Source organism: Monodon monoceros, unplaced genomic scaffold (genome assembly GCF_005190385.1).
Source record: "Monodon monoceros isolate NGI ecotype Baffin Bay Population unplaced genomic scaffold, NGI_Narwhal_1 Super_Scaffold_22, whole genome shotgun sequence".
In the NCBI taxonomy this organism is placed as follows: Eukaryota; Metazoa; Chordata; class Mammalia; order Artiodactyla; family Monodontidae; genus Monodon; species Monodon monoceros.
In genome coordinates this window covers 103,951,287-103,969,007 of record NW_021703779.1, presented here as the reverse complement: position 1 = coordinate 103,969,007, position 17,721 = coordinate 103,951,287, and the positions used below count along the sequence as shown (strand labels likewise).

Here is a 17,721-nt window from a genome sequence, read left to right as displayed (position 1 = left end):
AGAAGGCCAGCCTATGTCAAGGCTGAGGGCATGTAGAGACAGGAGGACAGGTTGAGGCTGCTGGATGTCTGGGAGAGACACTCAGAGACAGGGGACAAAGAGACCCAAGTGGTACAAGAGGAGAGGTCAAAGACAACCTTTGTCTTCTTTATAACATCACCAGTTGCCCTCCATTAAGAGACAGAATTAGAGGGAAGGGCTTTATCTCAGACTGGCCCTTGTCCACTTCATTACTGAGTGGAAGGCCCCTGGAAATAGTGGGTCTCAGAATGCGATGATAGCATATATCTTGTTTTCAGACTTTCGGATTCAATAAGAAAAACAAAGCTTTCCTCGGGCTTTCACTCAAGGCAAAAAGAATTGCAGCTACATTACTGTTACTATCTTGGCCAGGAATGGGGCAGACTCTTCTGCCTTTGCCTAGCCATAAGAGAAGAGAAATAAAGTACAGAATAAGTGAGTGGTGGAGTCGAGAGTGCACGTAACGTAGTTCTCTGAGAAGTGCCCAGTGATAAATAGCAGCTGTCGAGGAGATGTCAGGGTAGACATTGGGCTGACTCCTGTGTCGAGAAAGGAACTAGAGTAGATCCGTGTTTGCTTGGCCTGTGTGTCCCAGTGCCCAGCACAGCACTTGGCACCAGCACGCCAGACACACACACACACACACACACACACACACACACACACACCCCAGTCCTTTTGCTTCTAACTCCTTAATGTGTCTCAAATCCATCTACTTCTCTCCATCCCCACTGTCGCCAACCTAATTCAGGCCACCATCATCCCTCACCTGGACCACTGCAGGAGCCTCTTAACTAGCGGCCTGTTTCCCATCTCACCTCCTCCTCCAATATGATCTCAACAGCAGAAAGGGTGATCCCTCTAGAACCCAAATATGATTATGTCACATCCCTACTTAAAGCCATCAGAATAAAACTGGACATGTACATCTCTCCATTACCTGGTGTATTAGTCTGCTGGGGCTACCACAACGAAACACCACAGACCAGGTGGCTTTAACAAGAGAAAGTGATACTCTCATAGTTCTGGAGGCGGGAAGTTCAAGATCAAGGTGTCGGCAGGTTTGGCTTCTCCTGAGATCTCTCTCCTTGGCTTGCAGACGCCCATCCTCTTACTGTGTCCTCACATGGGCTTTTCTCTGTGCATACACATTCCTGGTATTTCCTCCTTCTTATAAGGACCTGAGAGCCCCACCCTTATGACCTCATTTAACCTTTATTGCCTCTGTCAAGGCCTCATCTCCAAATACAGTCACATTAGAGGTTAGACTTCAGCATATGAATTTAGGGGGGCACAATTCAGTCCTGATACCTAGCCACTGTCTACCTCCTGATTCTCACCGATCACCTCTCCATCACTCAGCCTGTATTAGCCTTACTGGATTGTTTGTAGTATCTGGATGGGCCATACTGTCTCTAATCTCTGAACCTTTACCCATGCTGCTCCCTCTCCCTGGATTGCCCTCAACTCTGCTGCCTGCCATTTCCACCTCATTCCTCTCCTACTGGTCATTGCAGACCCTATTTAGGTACCACCTTCTCTGGAAATAACCTGCCTCCTGACTCCTAGTCTGGGTAAAGAGCTCTCACGTCCTCTCTGCTGCCTCCTTCTCATGACATGGAGAGTAATTGCCTGATGGCTCGCCAAGGGTTCTTGTAGACCATGAGGCATTTGACCTCTTGTCATTTTGGAGATCTTCTGAATGCCCAAAGCCTAGCACAAGGCTTAGCACAGAGAAGGTGCTCAGCAAACATCCAATGAAAGAACAAACCAACCTGTTTCTTTGCTGAGGAAAGAAGGATGTGGAGTGAACCAGGTCAAGCCACATGAGCAGTGCATTACAACTTAGGATTCCAAATCCCCAGCTGATGAACTGTACCTGAGTACTCCACAAGACAGGTGCTAGGTCTGTGCCAAGGAAAGGTCCTGTCCCCAAAGGTTGCTGATAGAGTAAAATCGGGCTTCTCTAGCACTCTGTTGTCCAGATGCCTCTATGACTTTGCTGTTCCATGCAGCTACAGAGCAGTGAGAGAGATTTGCATCTCATAGTGCCACAGAAGCCCTAGAGCAGTGGTCCTCAAACTTTATTGTACTTCAGAATCACGTGGAGGACTTGTTAAAACATGGCTGGCTGGGCTCCAACTCCAGAGTTTCTGATTCAATAAGTCTAGGTTGGGGCCTGAGGATTTGCATTTCTAACTGGTTCTCAGGTGATGCTCTTGCTGCTGGTCCAGAGACCACACTCTGAGAAGGATCCTTCTGGAATTATAGCAGAAAATAATTCACATTATGTTGGAAATGGCATAAACGGTAAATGTGTTTACCAGAGCACTTAATCAACTGTCCTTCCGAACTTTGCCGGATAACACCAACATTGCTGAAATTCATGAGATGGGGAACCAATAAGCCAATTTTTCTTTCAAGGTAAAACGGCCCCGGAAAGATATTGTAACCTAATGGTGTGTGTTCTGTTCTTTTTGCAGGTGCGATTAGAGTGGCCAACAGACCTTGCAGTCAATCCCTTGGACAATTCATTGTACGTCTTGGATAACAACATTGTGCTTCAAATTTCTGAGAACAGGCGAGTGCGGATCATTGCAGGGCGCCCCATTCACTGCCAGGTGCCAGGCATCGATCATTTCTTGGTCAGCAAGGTAGCAATTCACTCCACTCTGGAGTCAGCAAGGGCCATCAGCGTCTCCCACAGCGGGCTGCTCTTCATAGCTGAAACAGACGAGAGGAAAGTAAACCGCATTCAGCAAGTTACCACCAATGGGGAGATCTCCATCATGGCTGGTGCCCCCACTGACTGTGACTGCAAAATTGATCCCAACTGTGACTGTTTTTCAGGTATGACCTTTTTAGCAATTCAGTAGCTCCCCCTCTCTGTTTTCAAAAGAAAAACGTGCATCAGAAAAGTCAAAAAAAGAACAAAAGTATTACTTGTAAACATTGGTGTGAGGCACTGGAGAAAGCAATGGATTGGGGGTCAGATCGCTTAGTATCTTGTCCTTGTTCTGCAGCTGACTCACTGAGTGACCCTAGGAAAGCCATAAAACCCCTTCATGACTCACTTCATCTGCTAAGTAGAGAGACCACGTGTCTCAGTTATATCACCTTGCTGTTTTGAAGATAAACTAGTATAATAAAAGTTTTGGTACTCTAAGAAGTTAAGACCACTCTACAAATGTAAGATCATGATATTATTTGTACTTTGGATAAAGGGAAGCTAGGTAAAACCTACATTTACTGATTTAGCTAAGGAAAAAATTACTTCCAATAAGTGACTGGTTTCCAGATTAACAGTGTGTGCTATTTGAAACCCAAAGGGACTAGAAGCAGACTGCTTTCAGGATACAAGGGCAAAGTTAAATCTCACAATGGAGGGTTCTCAGGACATCAGTCTGCTACTTACGTTGTTTTTTTTTTAATCCAAAATTTTCTCCATAACCAGTAGTGCCCTTTACTTCAATTGAAATAGGGGGGGAAAAAAGAGCCTTTTCTCCAAAACACAGAGTGGATATTCCAGACAGTAAACAGTCCTGTAAGTGTCAGTAGATGCATTTACTGCTGGTACGTGGACATCCCTCCATGCTGCATGCCGCCCTATTAAACTGCTCATCCACGCCCAAATGGTTCTTTTAACCTTTGCCTTTCCTTGGGACAGAGGAATCAAGAGTGAGCAACTTGGTCAATATGACTTTTGATTGATATTTCCAGTGTTTTCCTAGACAACTAGTTTTATAGTTATTTTGCTAATTGATATCTTTCTTTCAAGGCAAAACTGGAATGTTTATTCCAGTTATCAAATTTGATGTTCTGAATCATTGTCACACTTGCAGACTTAGTGTACTTTGACAATATGACAATGAAAGTTAACAGAAGAAAGGTGTCTGGGCACAGTAGGACTGGAAAGCCCTGAGATAGATGCTATGAGCATGGACAGGCGTAAGTCTCTGGCTAGATTTGGGGTGGCTGTCATCATTTGCTGATTTTGTATCTTTAGATACAGAAGAGCAGGATTGACGATTTCACAAAATCGGTGTTAACTGAGAGAATTGCATCTCACTGTTCATCTTTAGTGGCACTGACTCAAGAATTGTGAATAATGGGTTTCAGATATCCAGCTGGGGCATGTGGAAAATGTTGGTTCACTGACTGTTCCCTTTAAAATGATTCTTGATGCACAGCGATTTCTGTATATGGTATGTTTGTATAAGTGCTTGTGACTGACCACAACTGTTAACATCAGGGTCTTTCTCCCACAGGTGATGGTGGCTATGCCAAAGATGCAAAGATGAAAGCCCCTTCCTCCTTAGCAGTGTCACCTGATGGTACTCTCTACGTGGCAGACCTTGGGAATGTTCGAATTCGTACCATTAGCAGGAACCAAGCCCACTTGAATGACATGAACCTTTATGAGATTGCATCACCTGCTGATCAGGAACTGTACCAGTTCACTGTCAATGGAACCCACCTGCACACCTTGAACTTGATAACGAGGGACTATGTGTATAATTTCACCTACAGTGCCGAAGGCGACTTGGGTGCGATTACCAGCAACAACGGCAATTCTGTGCACATTCGCCGAGACGCAAGCGGGATGCCCCTTTGGCTTGTGGTGCCTGGCGGGCAGGTGTACTGGCTGACCATAAGCAGCAACGGAGTCCTGAAAAGAGTGTCAGCCCAAGGCTACAATCTGGCCTTGATGACCTATCCAGGAAACACGGGGCTTCTGGCTACCAAAAGTAACGAAAATGGATGGACAACCGTTTATGAGTAAGTTTCTAAATCTCAACATGGGCTTTGTTAGGTTTGTATTTGCAATTGTATTACGGTGGGAAGATGACTTAGTAATTGCTGAGTGTTGCATGCTATGTTCTCCTAACAGCCACAATAAAAAAAAAAAAAAGTCAAGGAGAAAATTTTACCCAACTCCTAGGCTTCGAACCCATTTCTCCAGAGCAAGCACTTTTGCAGAGCATAATAATAAAAACATAGGCTGAATGAAGAATCAAGCATGGCGCTGCACGAGACAAGAATGAGGCGGAAGTCCATGTGCTCGAGAAATTTACAGCATAGCTGGGAAAACAAGGGAAAATTTCATTTAAATGACAAAACTAGAAAATAGTTCTAAAGTAGCAAAGAAGCAGTGTAGCTTAACTAGTATTTATTGATCGCTGTGGGGTTTAATGAATGAATGAATGTGTGCGCAGCCCAGCCCAGCCCAACTCAGTTTAAGTTGTGAAATGACGTGGGGCAAATGCTGAAACAGGAGAAGCTGCACTCCACTGGCTGCTTCTGGGAAATGTGGAGTCAAAAGCTTCAGTACAGGCCTGCGCCCTCCCCTCAGTTTCCCTGCACAAGGCAAAGACTCCAATACATTTGGGTATTCACAGACCGGGTCTGTGATAACTTTGTTTAACTGGAAATTAACAGAAGGTGTGTCTGACGGCAGGCTACTAGGAGGTGTCCTGTCATGGACATAGAGACCATCGTCCTTGCCTTTTAAGGCTGGACAACGTTATTTGCAAGTCAACCCATTTAGAAAGCTACTTTGCCAGCGCTCGGCAAGCATCTTCCCACGAAGGGAATTGCTGAATTTTTAACCAGTTTACCAAGTGAAGATAATGCATGGAACTGAACCCAGAGCCTGAAATGGCATTCAAGTTGAGGAACGTGAGAAGCGGAGATACTAAATACGAGGAGTTCCAGGTGTGACTCTTCCGTGAGAATGTAGGGAATATGAAGAGAATAGATCCCACGAAACCCTCCTGAGGAAAGGGACAAAACAGTTGGCCTTCAAGTTTTGGATCATTTCCCAAAGAAATGCCACTTATACAAAAGAGCTGGACAGCTATTTTAGTTTCACTGAGAAAAATGTATTCAGTTTCTGTTGCAGGTCTTCCTCTATTTCTGGAAAAATTTCTCTTACATCTTAATAAAAGTAATAAAAGCTACTGTTCACTGAGGGTTTACTATGTGCTAGGTCCTAGGGTAGGTGATTTACATAAAGTATTTTGTTTGATCTCCAAAATAACAACATGGGATACGTGCTCCTGGTTTGCCTATTTTATGGATGAGGAAACTGAGGCCCAGCATGGTGAGCTTGTCCTGATTCACACAGATGTCCAGGATTCAAACTGCAACAGTCTGACTCAAGAGCCCACATTTTGAAATATACTACCCTTAAGAAAGATAAAAGTTCTAATGAGAATATCTTTTCTCAAAAATTCACGCAAGATCACACTGCAGCTGAAATTAGACAAATAACTTTTTTTTTTTTTTTCCGTACGCGGGCCTCTCACTGCTGTGGCCTCTCCCATTGCGGAGCACAGGCTCCGGACGCGCAGGCTCAGCGGCCACGGCTCATGGGCCCAGCCGCTCCGCGGCATGTGGGATCTTCCCAGACCGGGGCACGAACCCGTGTCCCCTGCATCGGCAGGCGGACTCTCAACCACTGCGCCACCAGGGAAGCCCGACAAACAACTATTTTGAAAGCTAATGGTTAAATTCAGTTAAGCAACAAGAAATGGCAGAATTATTAACTAGTTTTCAAAATAACCAGTTCAACCGTTCACTTATTTACCAATCATCACATTGTACTCTTGAAATACATGCAATTTTATTTGTCAATTATACCTCAATAAAACTAGAGAAAACCCCCCCACAAAATAACCGTTTAACCATTCATTTATTTATTCAACAAATATTTGCTAAGCAGCTAGTATACGCCTGGCAGTGTTCTGGTGCTGGGGATATAGCTGTGAACAAGACAGATACAAATCCCTACCTTCATAGCGCTTACATTGTACTGGAGGGAGACAAGTAAAATGCACAGAACTTCAGATGGTGATAAGCTCTGCGGAGGAAATAAAGCAGGGTCAGGGGGAATCAAGATTTGGGGGCAGAAGGGGTTTTTATTTCAGGCTGGGTGGTCAGGGAAGGCCTCACTCAGAAGGTGACATTTGAGTAAAGGCCTGTAGGAGGTGAGGGAGTGAGTCGTGTGGGTATCTGCTGGGGAGGAAGGGGGAAAACATTGCAAGCAGAGTGAACAGCAAGTGCAAAGGCCCTGCAGCAGGAACAAATCTGACATGTTCAAGGAATAGTAAGGCAGCCACTGTGACTGGAGTGGAGTGCACAATCATAGTAGGGAGACAAAATCAACGAAGTGGCCAGGGCCACTTCACATAGGGCTTTGCAGGCCTCTGTAAAGACTTTTTGACTCTGAGTAAAAGGTGAGACCACTGGAGAGCTTCAAGTAAAGGAGTGACAGAATCTGCCTTACATTTTTAAAGAAAGAATCACTCTGTATTGAAAACAGACTGTATGGTGGAAGTAGAGGAGCCTAATGGAGGGAGGGGGCTATTGCAATAATCCAGGCAAAATGGTGACTTAGACCAGGGAGTGAGGGCAGTAAGTGATAATATTCTAAATATATTTTGACAATAGAGCTGTCAGGACTGACAGATGGGATGTGGGGTATGAGAAAAAAAAAAGGGTCAGAAATAACTCCAGAGTTTTTGGCCTGAGCAAGTGGGTGTTGGACTTTCCATTTACCAGGATGGGGAAGACCAGGCAAGGAGTACATGATATTGGGTGGGAGTTCAGGGCTGGATATGATCAGTTTAGACATCCAAGGGAAAATATCAAGTTGGCAATCGGATTTATGAGTCTGGAATTGAGGGGAGCAGCTGGAGATGTGAAATTTGGAGATCCAAATTTAGCGTCCACCAGTGTCTTGATTGTGTTTAAAGCCACGAGATTCATGGAAAAGTGAGTGTAGTCAAGGAAGAAAAGAGATCTGATGATGGAACCTAGAGCACCCCAACATTGAGTTGAAGATATGAAGAGGAACCAGCAAAAGAGACTGAGAAAGAAAGTCCAGTGAAGTAGGAAGAAAACCAGGAGAGTGGGACGTCCTGGAAGCGAAGTAAAACAAGTGACGCAAGGAGGAAGGAGTGATCAGCCGTGTCAAATACTCCTGATAAGTCAAGTAAGATAAGCACGGAGAATGACCGTTCCATCCAACACTGTGGGGATCATTGTTTACCTTCACAAGAACAGGTGCTGTGGGCACTGGGGGACAGAAGCTTTAGCAGAGGGGGTTTAAGAGATAATGGATACGCACATGTTCATAGCAGCGTTATTCATAATAGCCAAGAAGTGTAGAGGACCGTGTCCATCCAGTCATGAATAACCAAACGAAATGTGGTATATCCATACAATGTGATATTATTCATCCATGAAAAGGAATGAAGTTCTGGTACGTGCTACAGCATGGATGAACCTCAAAGACATCATGCTAACTGAAAGAAGCCAGACACAAAAGGACAGATATTATATAGTTCCGTTTATATGAGATATCCAGAAAAGGCAAATTCATAGAGACGAAGTATAACAGATTAGCAGTTGCCAAGAACTAGGGAGAGGCGTGAATGGGGAGTGACTGCCAGTGAGCACGGGGTTAATTTGGGGGTGATGGAAATGTTCTAGAAATGGTGCTGATGGTTGCACACGTTGTGAATGTACTGAAAGCCACTGAATTGTGTACTCTCTACTTTTAAATGGTGACTTTTATGCTATGTTAATTATATTTCAATAATAATAATCGTAATAATAAAGAGAGCAACTGGGAGGAGAGTTTGGGGACAATGAGTAAAGAACCCTTCTGAAGTGCACTGCTGTAACGAGCAGAGAAATTGGAGCAGAGGGGGAACAGAGTAATCAGAAGGAGGTTTTTAAAATGAAAGAAATAGTGGTACATCTGTGTGCTGGTGAAAATAATCCAGTACAGAGGGGAGAACTGATGATGTCAGATAGAGAGCAGAATGTTGTAGTCGGATGTTTGTGGTCCCGGAGGATACTTACAGCAAGCGGAGCCCAGGCCTGTTGCCAGGACTCGGCTGGCAGTGAGAAAAAGGTAGCATCTAACATCATTGTTTTGGGGTAACCAATCTTGAGGCATTAAGAGATGAGAAACACAGGCATTCACGCGGGGGTAATCATGGAATTTTATGGCCACAAGGAGACATCAGAGGTCACTTTACAAATAAGGAAATGGAGGCCTAGAGTAGGGGACTAATTTGCCCGTTCATGTTGCTGGTTGGCTGGGTCTAGAGTCAGATCTTTGAGCTTCTAGCCCACTGCTCTTTCCACTACTACCCCACTGCCTTCCAGAAAAAGGAAGAGGATTTGGGATTACAGGAGTGACCATGGGAAGTCTGGGGAGCTAGAAGATTTCTGCTGCAGTAGCAGGACAAGAGGAGTATGAGAGCGCCATGAAAGAGAAAGGGAGGCTGAATATCCGTCTCGTCCTTCTCCCACCTTCTCAACTCCAGCCAGTATTATGCGGAAACCCTCTGTGGAGAGGAGAAGGTTCCTCTTCCTCCTGAAGCAGTGCATTCTGTCCCCAACGGAATGCTGTCCCTGTCGGTTCCTGCCTGTACATATGGGAATGAGCAACTTCCCAACCTTCAAAATGAAACTAATTCTTCCCAGTCTACTCTGTACAAACTCTGGCTTCTTTCACTTTTATCCTCCAATGCTTTAGCCGGTTCTGAGCACTCCTTCGAGGTTTTCCTTCTCCTTCTGAAGCCAGGGAGCACCGAATCGGACCTACTCTTCCAGTCAGGGTTACAGCCATGCTGAGGTCAGTAGAAGGCTGCCTTGGGCCACTGTTACCAGGCCCTCCTAAAAGAACTTGAGCGTTGCTCAGAGGTGAGAGAGAGGCTGCCTTCTTTGGCCAAAAGGTGACAAATCCTTTGCTAAGGTGGACATCAGATTTCTGTTCTGAGACGAGAAACAGGAAAAGAGAAACAGAAGCAAAATTGTTGGAAGGATGGAAGACTGCTGCATAGAGGTAGCTAAGCCAGTAATCCGTTCAACTTTCGGTTATCAGCAACAACGGCAGGGAGAAATGACACAGATGACCCTGAACAGTGTGGACAGTCCAAATGGGATTTTAAAATGCATCTGGTGCCGTGGTAGTATGTGGGCTTGTCTTGTGTAGTGTGATGTTGTTTAAATAGTTCATTGCTTTCCATAATTCCGTTTGACTTGGACCAGGATCAAAGTTGCACACCCCAAGTATTAGTACTTGATGCTTGACTGCGCCTAAGTGTCCTGAGTGTCAGGGGAAAAGCTGACCACAGAGAAATGGCTAACAGGGAGGTGACTGTCAAAGCAGAACTAGGAACGAGGCAGGGGTTCTGGCCCGAGGGGCGATGACCCTGCCCCGGCAGAGGCTGCAAGAATAACCAGGAAACCCTTGCTTGTTTCGCAAGCATTTCCCCGGTAAAGGCTTCTGCTACGCTCAACTGAAAAGGTCCCAGACTGAGGCCAAAGTGTCAGTTTTGCCACTGCTGCCAGTGCAGGCCGAGCTGACGGTTCCTCAGGCCCTTGACCTTTGTGGGAGCACGATCTCTTGATCCCTGGTTTTCTGTGTTCTCTCTATCCCGGGACTTGGTTCGCACATTCCCCACCCCCAACCCCCCCAAGAAAACGCCATTTACTGACAACTTGAAATGCCCTCACGATAGCTCTGGGTGCCTTCTAGGCTGTTTTACAAATGCTCAGTCTCATGGAAGATGGCTAATGGGAGGTTCTCTCTCCTCCCTGATAAGATTAGCGGAACGGGGGCGGGGAGCGGGGAGGCGGGGCAAGGTACACAAGCCACGTCTCTGGGTGAGATATTTGCCTAAGCAGAGGATGTGATTCCCATGCGGAACTGGTTATGTAAGTGAATAGTCAGTCCAAACACATGGAAGTGTTTCCAGTGCTTTTGAGAATCTCAGAGTAGGGAGAGAGCTAAGGCACCACATGGTCCAGGCCCCTGCCTCTGGGCAGGTGAGGGATTTCATTTAAGCAAGAAGAACGTAGAATTGCCAACAGTTCCCTCAGGACTCCAGAGACAGACTGGACACCTTTGCTCAGTTCCTTCCCCCTGTGCTTTATGCCCTTGGTAAGGCTCAGGAATGGGCAGAGAGAACTGTCGTGGCTCATGCTGGGGAGAGAGAACTACCAAAGAGAAAGGGACTGAACAGAAGGAAGAGAGGCTGCTGGCCGAACGAGCTTTCAGAGCCTGGCTGGGAAGATGAGCTGCACCTCACAGGACGTCCGTGTAAGCTAAGCCTCCACACCACCTGGGGTGGCTCTGTCTATCCTCTCACCACGCTGACTCTCATACCCACCCCTTCCTTCCCATTTCCACTGGCAGATCCTGTTTCTCTCATTCAACAAGTATATGCAGTGAGAGTCTGCTCTGTGCCACACACCGAAAATACAGAGGTGATGAGACACTGTGTCCTCTCTCTAAAGATGTGAGAGTTTACAACCTAGGAAGGAAGACTGGTCCCAAGGATAGGCGATCACAACGCATTTCATAAAGGCAAGAGGCCACCATCTTCTCTTACACAAACTGAGGCGTTAGCCTCCCAACAGGTTTCCCTGCTCCATAGCTTCCCTTCCGAGATTCACTGCCACCGAAGAACTGCTTGAATCATACCGTTCTCCCCCTGAAGAGCTTCCTACGCCTCTCCATTGTCTACTGACTGCATGCTTTCCTCCAGAGCCTGACACCCCAGTTTCCCCGTGCTCTGCTTCCAACGTGCCTCTCCGGCCTCATCTCCCACTCCCCTCCGAGAGGACCTGTGTGCTCCAGCACCACGCTTCCCTTGATGGTCATCCCAGCCACCGGTGTGCCTGCCTTTGGAATGCCTTCCTCCCGTCCCCAGTCTCTACCTATCAAGGGACTGATCTCCAGCTACCCTCCAGGATTCAAATACCACCTCCTTCTCTTCCGCTCAGCCTGCCTGGAAGTAACTTCTGCCTCTTCTGAGCTTCTGCAGCTCCTTGTTTACAGAAGTATATGGCAATATTCTGGCATCAGAGTGATTTGTGTGCGTATCTTACCTACGCCACTAGACTTTGAAGTTCATTCACCACAGTATCCCCAGTCCCTAGCACAGGACTGATATTTATTGAGTGAAGGACAAGTGAAGATAGAAGGGCATTATGGACTTGGGCCGAATCATAGGGAGCCTCATGAAGTTATTGGTGAAGAAAGGGAAATCCAGTATTTCCTAAAGAACACTTATTAGGTTGGTCAGGTTTCCGGCATGAGAGGGCAAAGAGGGTCTATTTCCTTTAAAAAAAATAAGTAATGAATTTTTCTTCTATAATCTTCAATATTTTCTTAAGAAGAGCAAAGATGGAAGAGCTACTCGTTTTTACCCTGCCCGGTTTAGCTCTGGCTTAAATTGTCCTCAAGGGAAAGGGCAGGCTATCCCTTACGAGAAAATATCAGACCAAATATATTTTTAATAATGTGTAAATATCATCTCCCCTAATATAAACTATATGTTCCTCAAGGGCAAGAATGAATTCTGAATTTCCTTTACAAATGTTTCCTTTGATCCACGGGGACACGTGTGTGCGCACGCACACAGTGGAACTCTGTAAAATCAGGGACGGGAAGGGACAAGGCGATGGCAAATCTCCTCTTCCCAAGCTCACTCCTGATGACCATGAAGGCAACAGTCAATGCCTGATCACACAATTCACCAACCAGAATTTGCAGCCCAGGGTAGGGAGGGGGAGTGGGGGCAGGGCGGTGGAAGTTACAACCCTGTCATGGCCTGAAGGGATCAGTTGCAGCGTATTGGCTTGCGTTCTCTGCACCAAAGGATGCAGGCACCAGAGGGAAGCCCACAGAACAGCGTAAGAGATTTTGATTAATCTTGTTTCTTTGACATTCAGTCTGGAAACATGCAGTGCCCTGTGATGGAGGGGAAACAACAACAACAACAACAAAAAGAAACCTCAAGCAAGCCGTAAGAACTCAAAGGCTTCCTTTATTTCTTATCCAGTTTGGAGCAATCTTTCCAAAGCTGTGGGATCTGCTCTTCCTTTGAGCATGACCCCACAGAAGAGACTTGGGCCTGTAGGTTTTGACTGAGCCCAGGAGAGGCACCACACTGCAGACACCACCAGACGCCATTGCTTTGGCTGTGGCTAGCAGGATTGGGGTGGGTGAGCGTACTGGGGGGTAGGGTGCTTTGTTTGTTTGGGTTTTTTCCCTTCGGTTTTACTGAGATATAATCGACATACAGCACTATATAAGTTTAAGGCATGCAGCATAATGACTTGATTTATATATATTGCAAAATGATGATAGCAAGTTTAGTGAATGTCCGTCATCTCATATAGATACAAAAAAAAAAAGAAGAAGAATGTGTTTTTCCTTCTGATGAGAACTTTTTAGGATTTACTTTCTTAGGAATTTTCATACATACCACACAGCAGTTAACTACTGTCGTGTTATACATTGCGTCCCCAGTACTTATGTAACTTATGACTGGAAGTTTCGACCTTCTGACCACCTCTGTCCCATTCCTCCACCCACCCCCCCGCCTCTGGTAACCACAAATCTGATCTCTCTTTCTATGAGTTTTTTGTGTTTGGGTTTTTGGTTTTGCTTTTTTTCAGATTCCACATATAAGTGAGATCATACAGTATTTGTCTCACTCTGTCCGATTTATTTCACTTAGCATAACGCCCTCAAGGTAGAGTGCTTTGTTTATGATAAAGTCAAATGTACACTTTCAAATAAGGAGGCTTATCCAGCCACAGAAAGGAAATCAGACAATACAACTTTCTAGCTCTCTAGCACCTGGGCAGGACTGTGGGAAGTTCTATCTTATCCCCACTGCATTCCCTCTCTCAGCAGACAAGGAGCCAGGCAGCAGCCTCCCAGCTACATCTATCCAGGGAATTACACCACAGGCCACTGCTGAGGTTCATTCAGATTTTTGACCTCTGCTCATGGATGGCTCAGTTAGCATCTGATCTTGTCATCTTGCCCTGAGAAGTGGGCACGACCACTGCCATCACCTTTCAATGAAATCTTGCTTTCAAACAAGGGGCTATGTGACTGGGAAAGAAAGAAACTGCCCTGAGCTGGAAAGCCCTTTGGAAACCTGCATGCGTGGCATCTTAGGTCATATCTCCTGGAGGAATAATGAAGAGTGACCTTGCCAAGTGCTGAGGAAACCCTTTAGAAATCAGGAAAGGGAAACCAATGAGGCAGAGTTGCTGGTGATGGATGTGAAACAGAGAGGAACTGCCTGAGTAGTCCAGGCTGTGGGACCACAGTCTCCATAGTGAGGGGGGCCTGCAGCAGTTTCCTTCTGTCTGCTGCCTGGAAACTCCTCCCTACAGGGAAAAGCAGGTTGGTACCTTGCAAGAATCAAAACTGGATATCGTTTTCCTCTTCTGGAAGGAAGACCAGGCAGACAAAGTTGGAGCTGTGTTAGGTGTTCAGGCCCTTCCATGCCCCTTTCTCATCAGGGGTCTTCTTCTTGCAGCCACAGAGCCCCGAGCAGGCCACGGGCAAACGGGCTGAGCAGGGGGGAGGATTTTGCCATTAACCCCAGGCGCAAACAGCACCCTTCAGCCTTTCCTCGATAATGAGGCCTTAGCAGCATAGCTGCAACATGCCAATAACCGTTTTGACTGAAATCCATTTAAGCAAAGCGTGCATCCAATTAAACAACTAGGGCTTGCCATATCTATGATGTCAAATGACCTATTTGATTATTTTTATTTGCGTGCCTGACTCTTTTAACTGATAGCATGTGTGTGCACGTGCACACACTCATGTACACACAGAACTGAACTTGAGATGGCATTGTGTATAGCCTCAAGTTCAGTTTTGTCCTATAAAATAATGTCTAGCCCCTTCTCCCAAGCCTACCAAAGGCTGGTCTAAGTTTTAAAATTTCAGCAACTATCCAGGCTGAGTTCTTTAAAGCGTAGTGGATTAACACTGAATCACTAGGCCATTTTGCATAATTTTGGAGGGAGAAGGCAGTAGAGCCAGACTCCACCACTGTGTCCAGGCTGTATCCTGCTCACTTTGGGTAAAAAGAATATAATTGTTTAACATTTTAAAAGCAAAAAAAGTACTTAACTATTTTGTAATTTACAACTTGAAAACAGTAATGGGTTTCCAAGTGCGTGTCCTTACTTTTAATGAAGTGTTTATTTTTCATGGTTCTATTGGCAATAAAAGAACAGCTCCACATCAAAAGCCTTCAGGGAGGCAGTTCCATTTGGAGGACAGTGAGATTGCCAATAATTCTGATTTTTTTAAAAAAGTCAACTCACAAGACTATATTTCTAGATATAGGTCATTGCCTATTATCCCAGGTAATTATTTGTTTTAATCTCTTACTCGTATAGGCAAATTACAACACATTATGTACTATATTATAAAAAGATTAAAAAATTAAGTGACACTGAGATCAGGGGGCTCCAGAATGTTTTAATGAACATGTTTCCATTGTCTTCTGTGCTTGGTCATTTTGTTGGAAGAATGATTCATTCATTTCAAATTTGGCAACTTAAAGAGCAGCAAACATAATTTTCCTATCACAGTGCAAAATCAGTTTATTAGCCTTCTCAGGCTGGTGGGGGCGGGGCGGGGCGGGGCGGGGCGGCGGACAGTCATGCCTCCTTTTTCTTTGTCAACAGCACCCTCTGCTGGCCCTTGTGACCCATCACATCTGATGGGATCGACCCAGATTGCAAACGGAGGGCTCCCTGCAACATTGCACACAGCAGGACATGACTCATAAATCAGTTTTCCACCCTAGTGATTCATTACCAGATATATTTTTTCTGTAAAACAGCACAGCTCAAGGAAGTCATCAAGAATTCAGAAGCAGCAAAAAATACCTTCGTTTGATTAATCATCTCTCTGACCTTTTTCTTCTTATTGAACAAGGTTAATAATACTTGTTATCACTCAAAGTTAAACTGTATTAGCTGCCAAGTGATTTTTATTTTGCAAAAGCCTGTTATCACTGCCAAGAGACTTCAACATTGGGACTGGTTACATTCCTCAGGTATGACCCCGAGGGGCATCTGACCAATGCAACGTTTCCCACTGGAGAGGTCAGCAGCTTCCACAGTGACCTGGAGAAGCTGACAAAAGTGGAGCTAGATACTTCCAACCGCGAAAACGTCCTCATGTCAACCAATTTGACAGCAACTAGTACCATATATATTTTAAAACAAGGTAAGAATATTTCCAACTTCGCCAGACTCTAACAGCATCTCTCTTACTTCTACCATCAAACCTCTGCACACCGTCAATGACTAGAATTCACTTTTGGCTGAGAAGATGACTTCTTCTCCCAATATTCCAGCTATGGAGGCTGAAGCCCAGACAAAGTCACACCTTTCACAAAGTTCCTATAGCAACATTGGGCCACATCCCAGTGGGAGTTATGAGGTTAAATCCCTGCCAAATCTACTCTTCCATCAAGTCATTTCCCAACACGCAGCTGTTTGTAAAGCTCTTTAAGCTCCAATTGGGTTATATTAAAGAAATGAAGTCTGTGTCCCATCTGAGATTAGCATTCTAGAGCAATGATGACATGGGTGAATAAAAAGGATGAATGAGGATACACACCAAGCAGGAATATAAGGGAAATGAGAGAATTAAAAGCTCATTCTGTTCAAAGAGAGGAAAGTAAAGGAATGGAAGGAAAAAGAAAGAAGGGAGAGAGGGAAGGAAGAAAGGAGGGAAGTGAGGAGAGAGAGGGCGAGAAATAGAGGAGTAAACAGGAAGGAAGGGAGGAAGGGAGGGAGGGAGGTGGATTTGGAAAGAATATCTTGGAAGCAGAGGGAAGTGGACACAGAGAAATTGTTTTCTCTCTGCCCAGTCATTAAGGACTCTTTCTATTGTTAGGCTGAGCCACTCTAAAAGGATCGGTGGCGACCTTTGTCAGCGTATCATTTTGTGGAGTCTGGCAACTGTGCTGGTGTCCCCCCGCAGTGATGATACTGAGTTAAACTTCATACTCTGCCCGTTCTAGCCCCCAGCATATCAAATGGAGGAGGCCAATCCACCAAGTCAGAAAGGGAGTTTGTGAGGGAATTCTTTAAAAGTGAGAAAGTTTTTCAAAACAAAAACAGCCTGCAGTATTACACAGGAGTCTTTTATCCAAGAAACAAGACAGCCCAGCTGTGAAAATAACGAGACCCAAATGGACAGAGAGTGTGTTGGCCTGTCAGAGTGGTTGTCTAGCCCAGAGGGCAGTTAGGTCCACGGCACCCCACCTGCTCATCCTTTCCCAACCTTACCTCCTAAAGCTAAACTTGTCTCTCCTCTGCTTCTGTGCTTCCCTTTCTTCCCCCCTTCCTCGTTTGCTCCTCTGTCTGCAGAAAATACCCAGAGTACCTATCGGGTGAGTCCAGACGGCTCCCTACGTGTCACTTTTGCCAGCGGGATGGAGATCAGCCTCAGCTCAGAGCCCCACATCCTGTCCGGGGCGGTCAACCCCACCCTGGGCAAATGCAACATCTCACTGCCCGGAGAGCACAACGCCAACCTCATCGAGTGGCGGCAGCGGAAGGAGCAGAACAAAGGCAACATTTCCGCTTTTGAAAGAAGGCTGAGGGTAAGGCTCGACCTGATAGAAGCTATAGAATTGGTGTTTTAGTTTTGAAAATGGCAGAGCCTCCCTCATTGGAAGTCCCATTTCTCCAAAGCTTTTCTAGCTGACTGACTAGCTTATATGATATACTAATTCAAGAGAGGGTGCTAAAGGCTGATAATGGTTCAGTACCCTGAAATGAACATTCTAATAGGAGCTTTCTTTTTATTTATTTATTATTTTTTTAAACATCTTT

The 17,721-nt window shown here is 45.4% G+C and overlaps 1 protein-coding gene across 3 annotated transcripts in view; it reads left to right on the top strand.

Moving 5' to 3' along the window:
- The window catches only part of TENM1 (teneurin transmembrane protein 1), a 569,984-nt gene that overhangs the window by 526,043 nt on the left and 26,220 nt on the right, over window positions 1-17,721 (top strand). For all 3 annotated transcript variants that reach the window (XM_029240586.1, XM_029240585.1, XM_029240587.1), the window contains 4 exons: window positions 2,505-2,871; window positions 4,290-4,800; window positions 15,930-16,102; window positions 17,254-17,489. In XM_029240586.1, coding sequence (XP_029096419.1) covers window positions 2,505-2,871; window positions 4,290-4,800; window positions 15,930-16,102; window positions 17,254-17,489 — 1,287 coding nt within the window. The remainder of the gene's footprint in view (window positions 1-2,504; window positions 2,872-4,289; window positions 4,801-15,929; window positions 16,103-17,253; window positions 17,490-17,721) is intronic.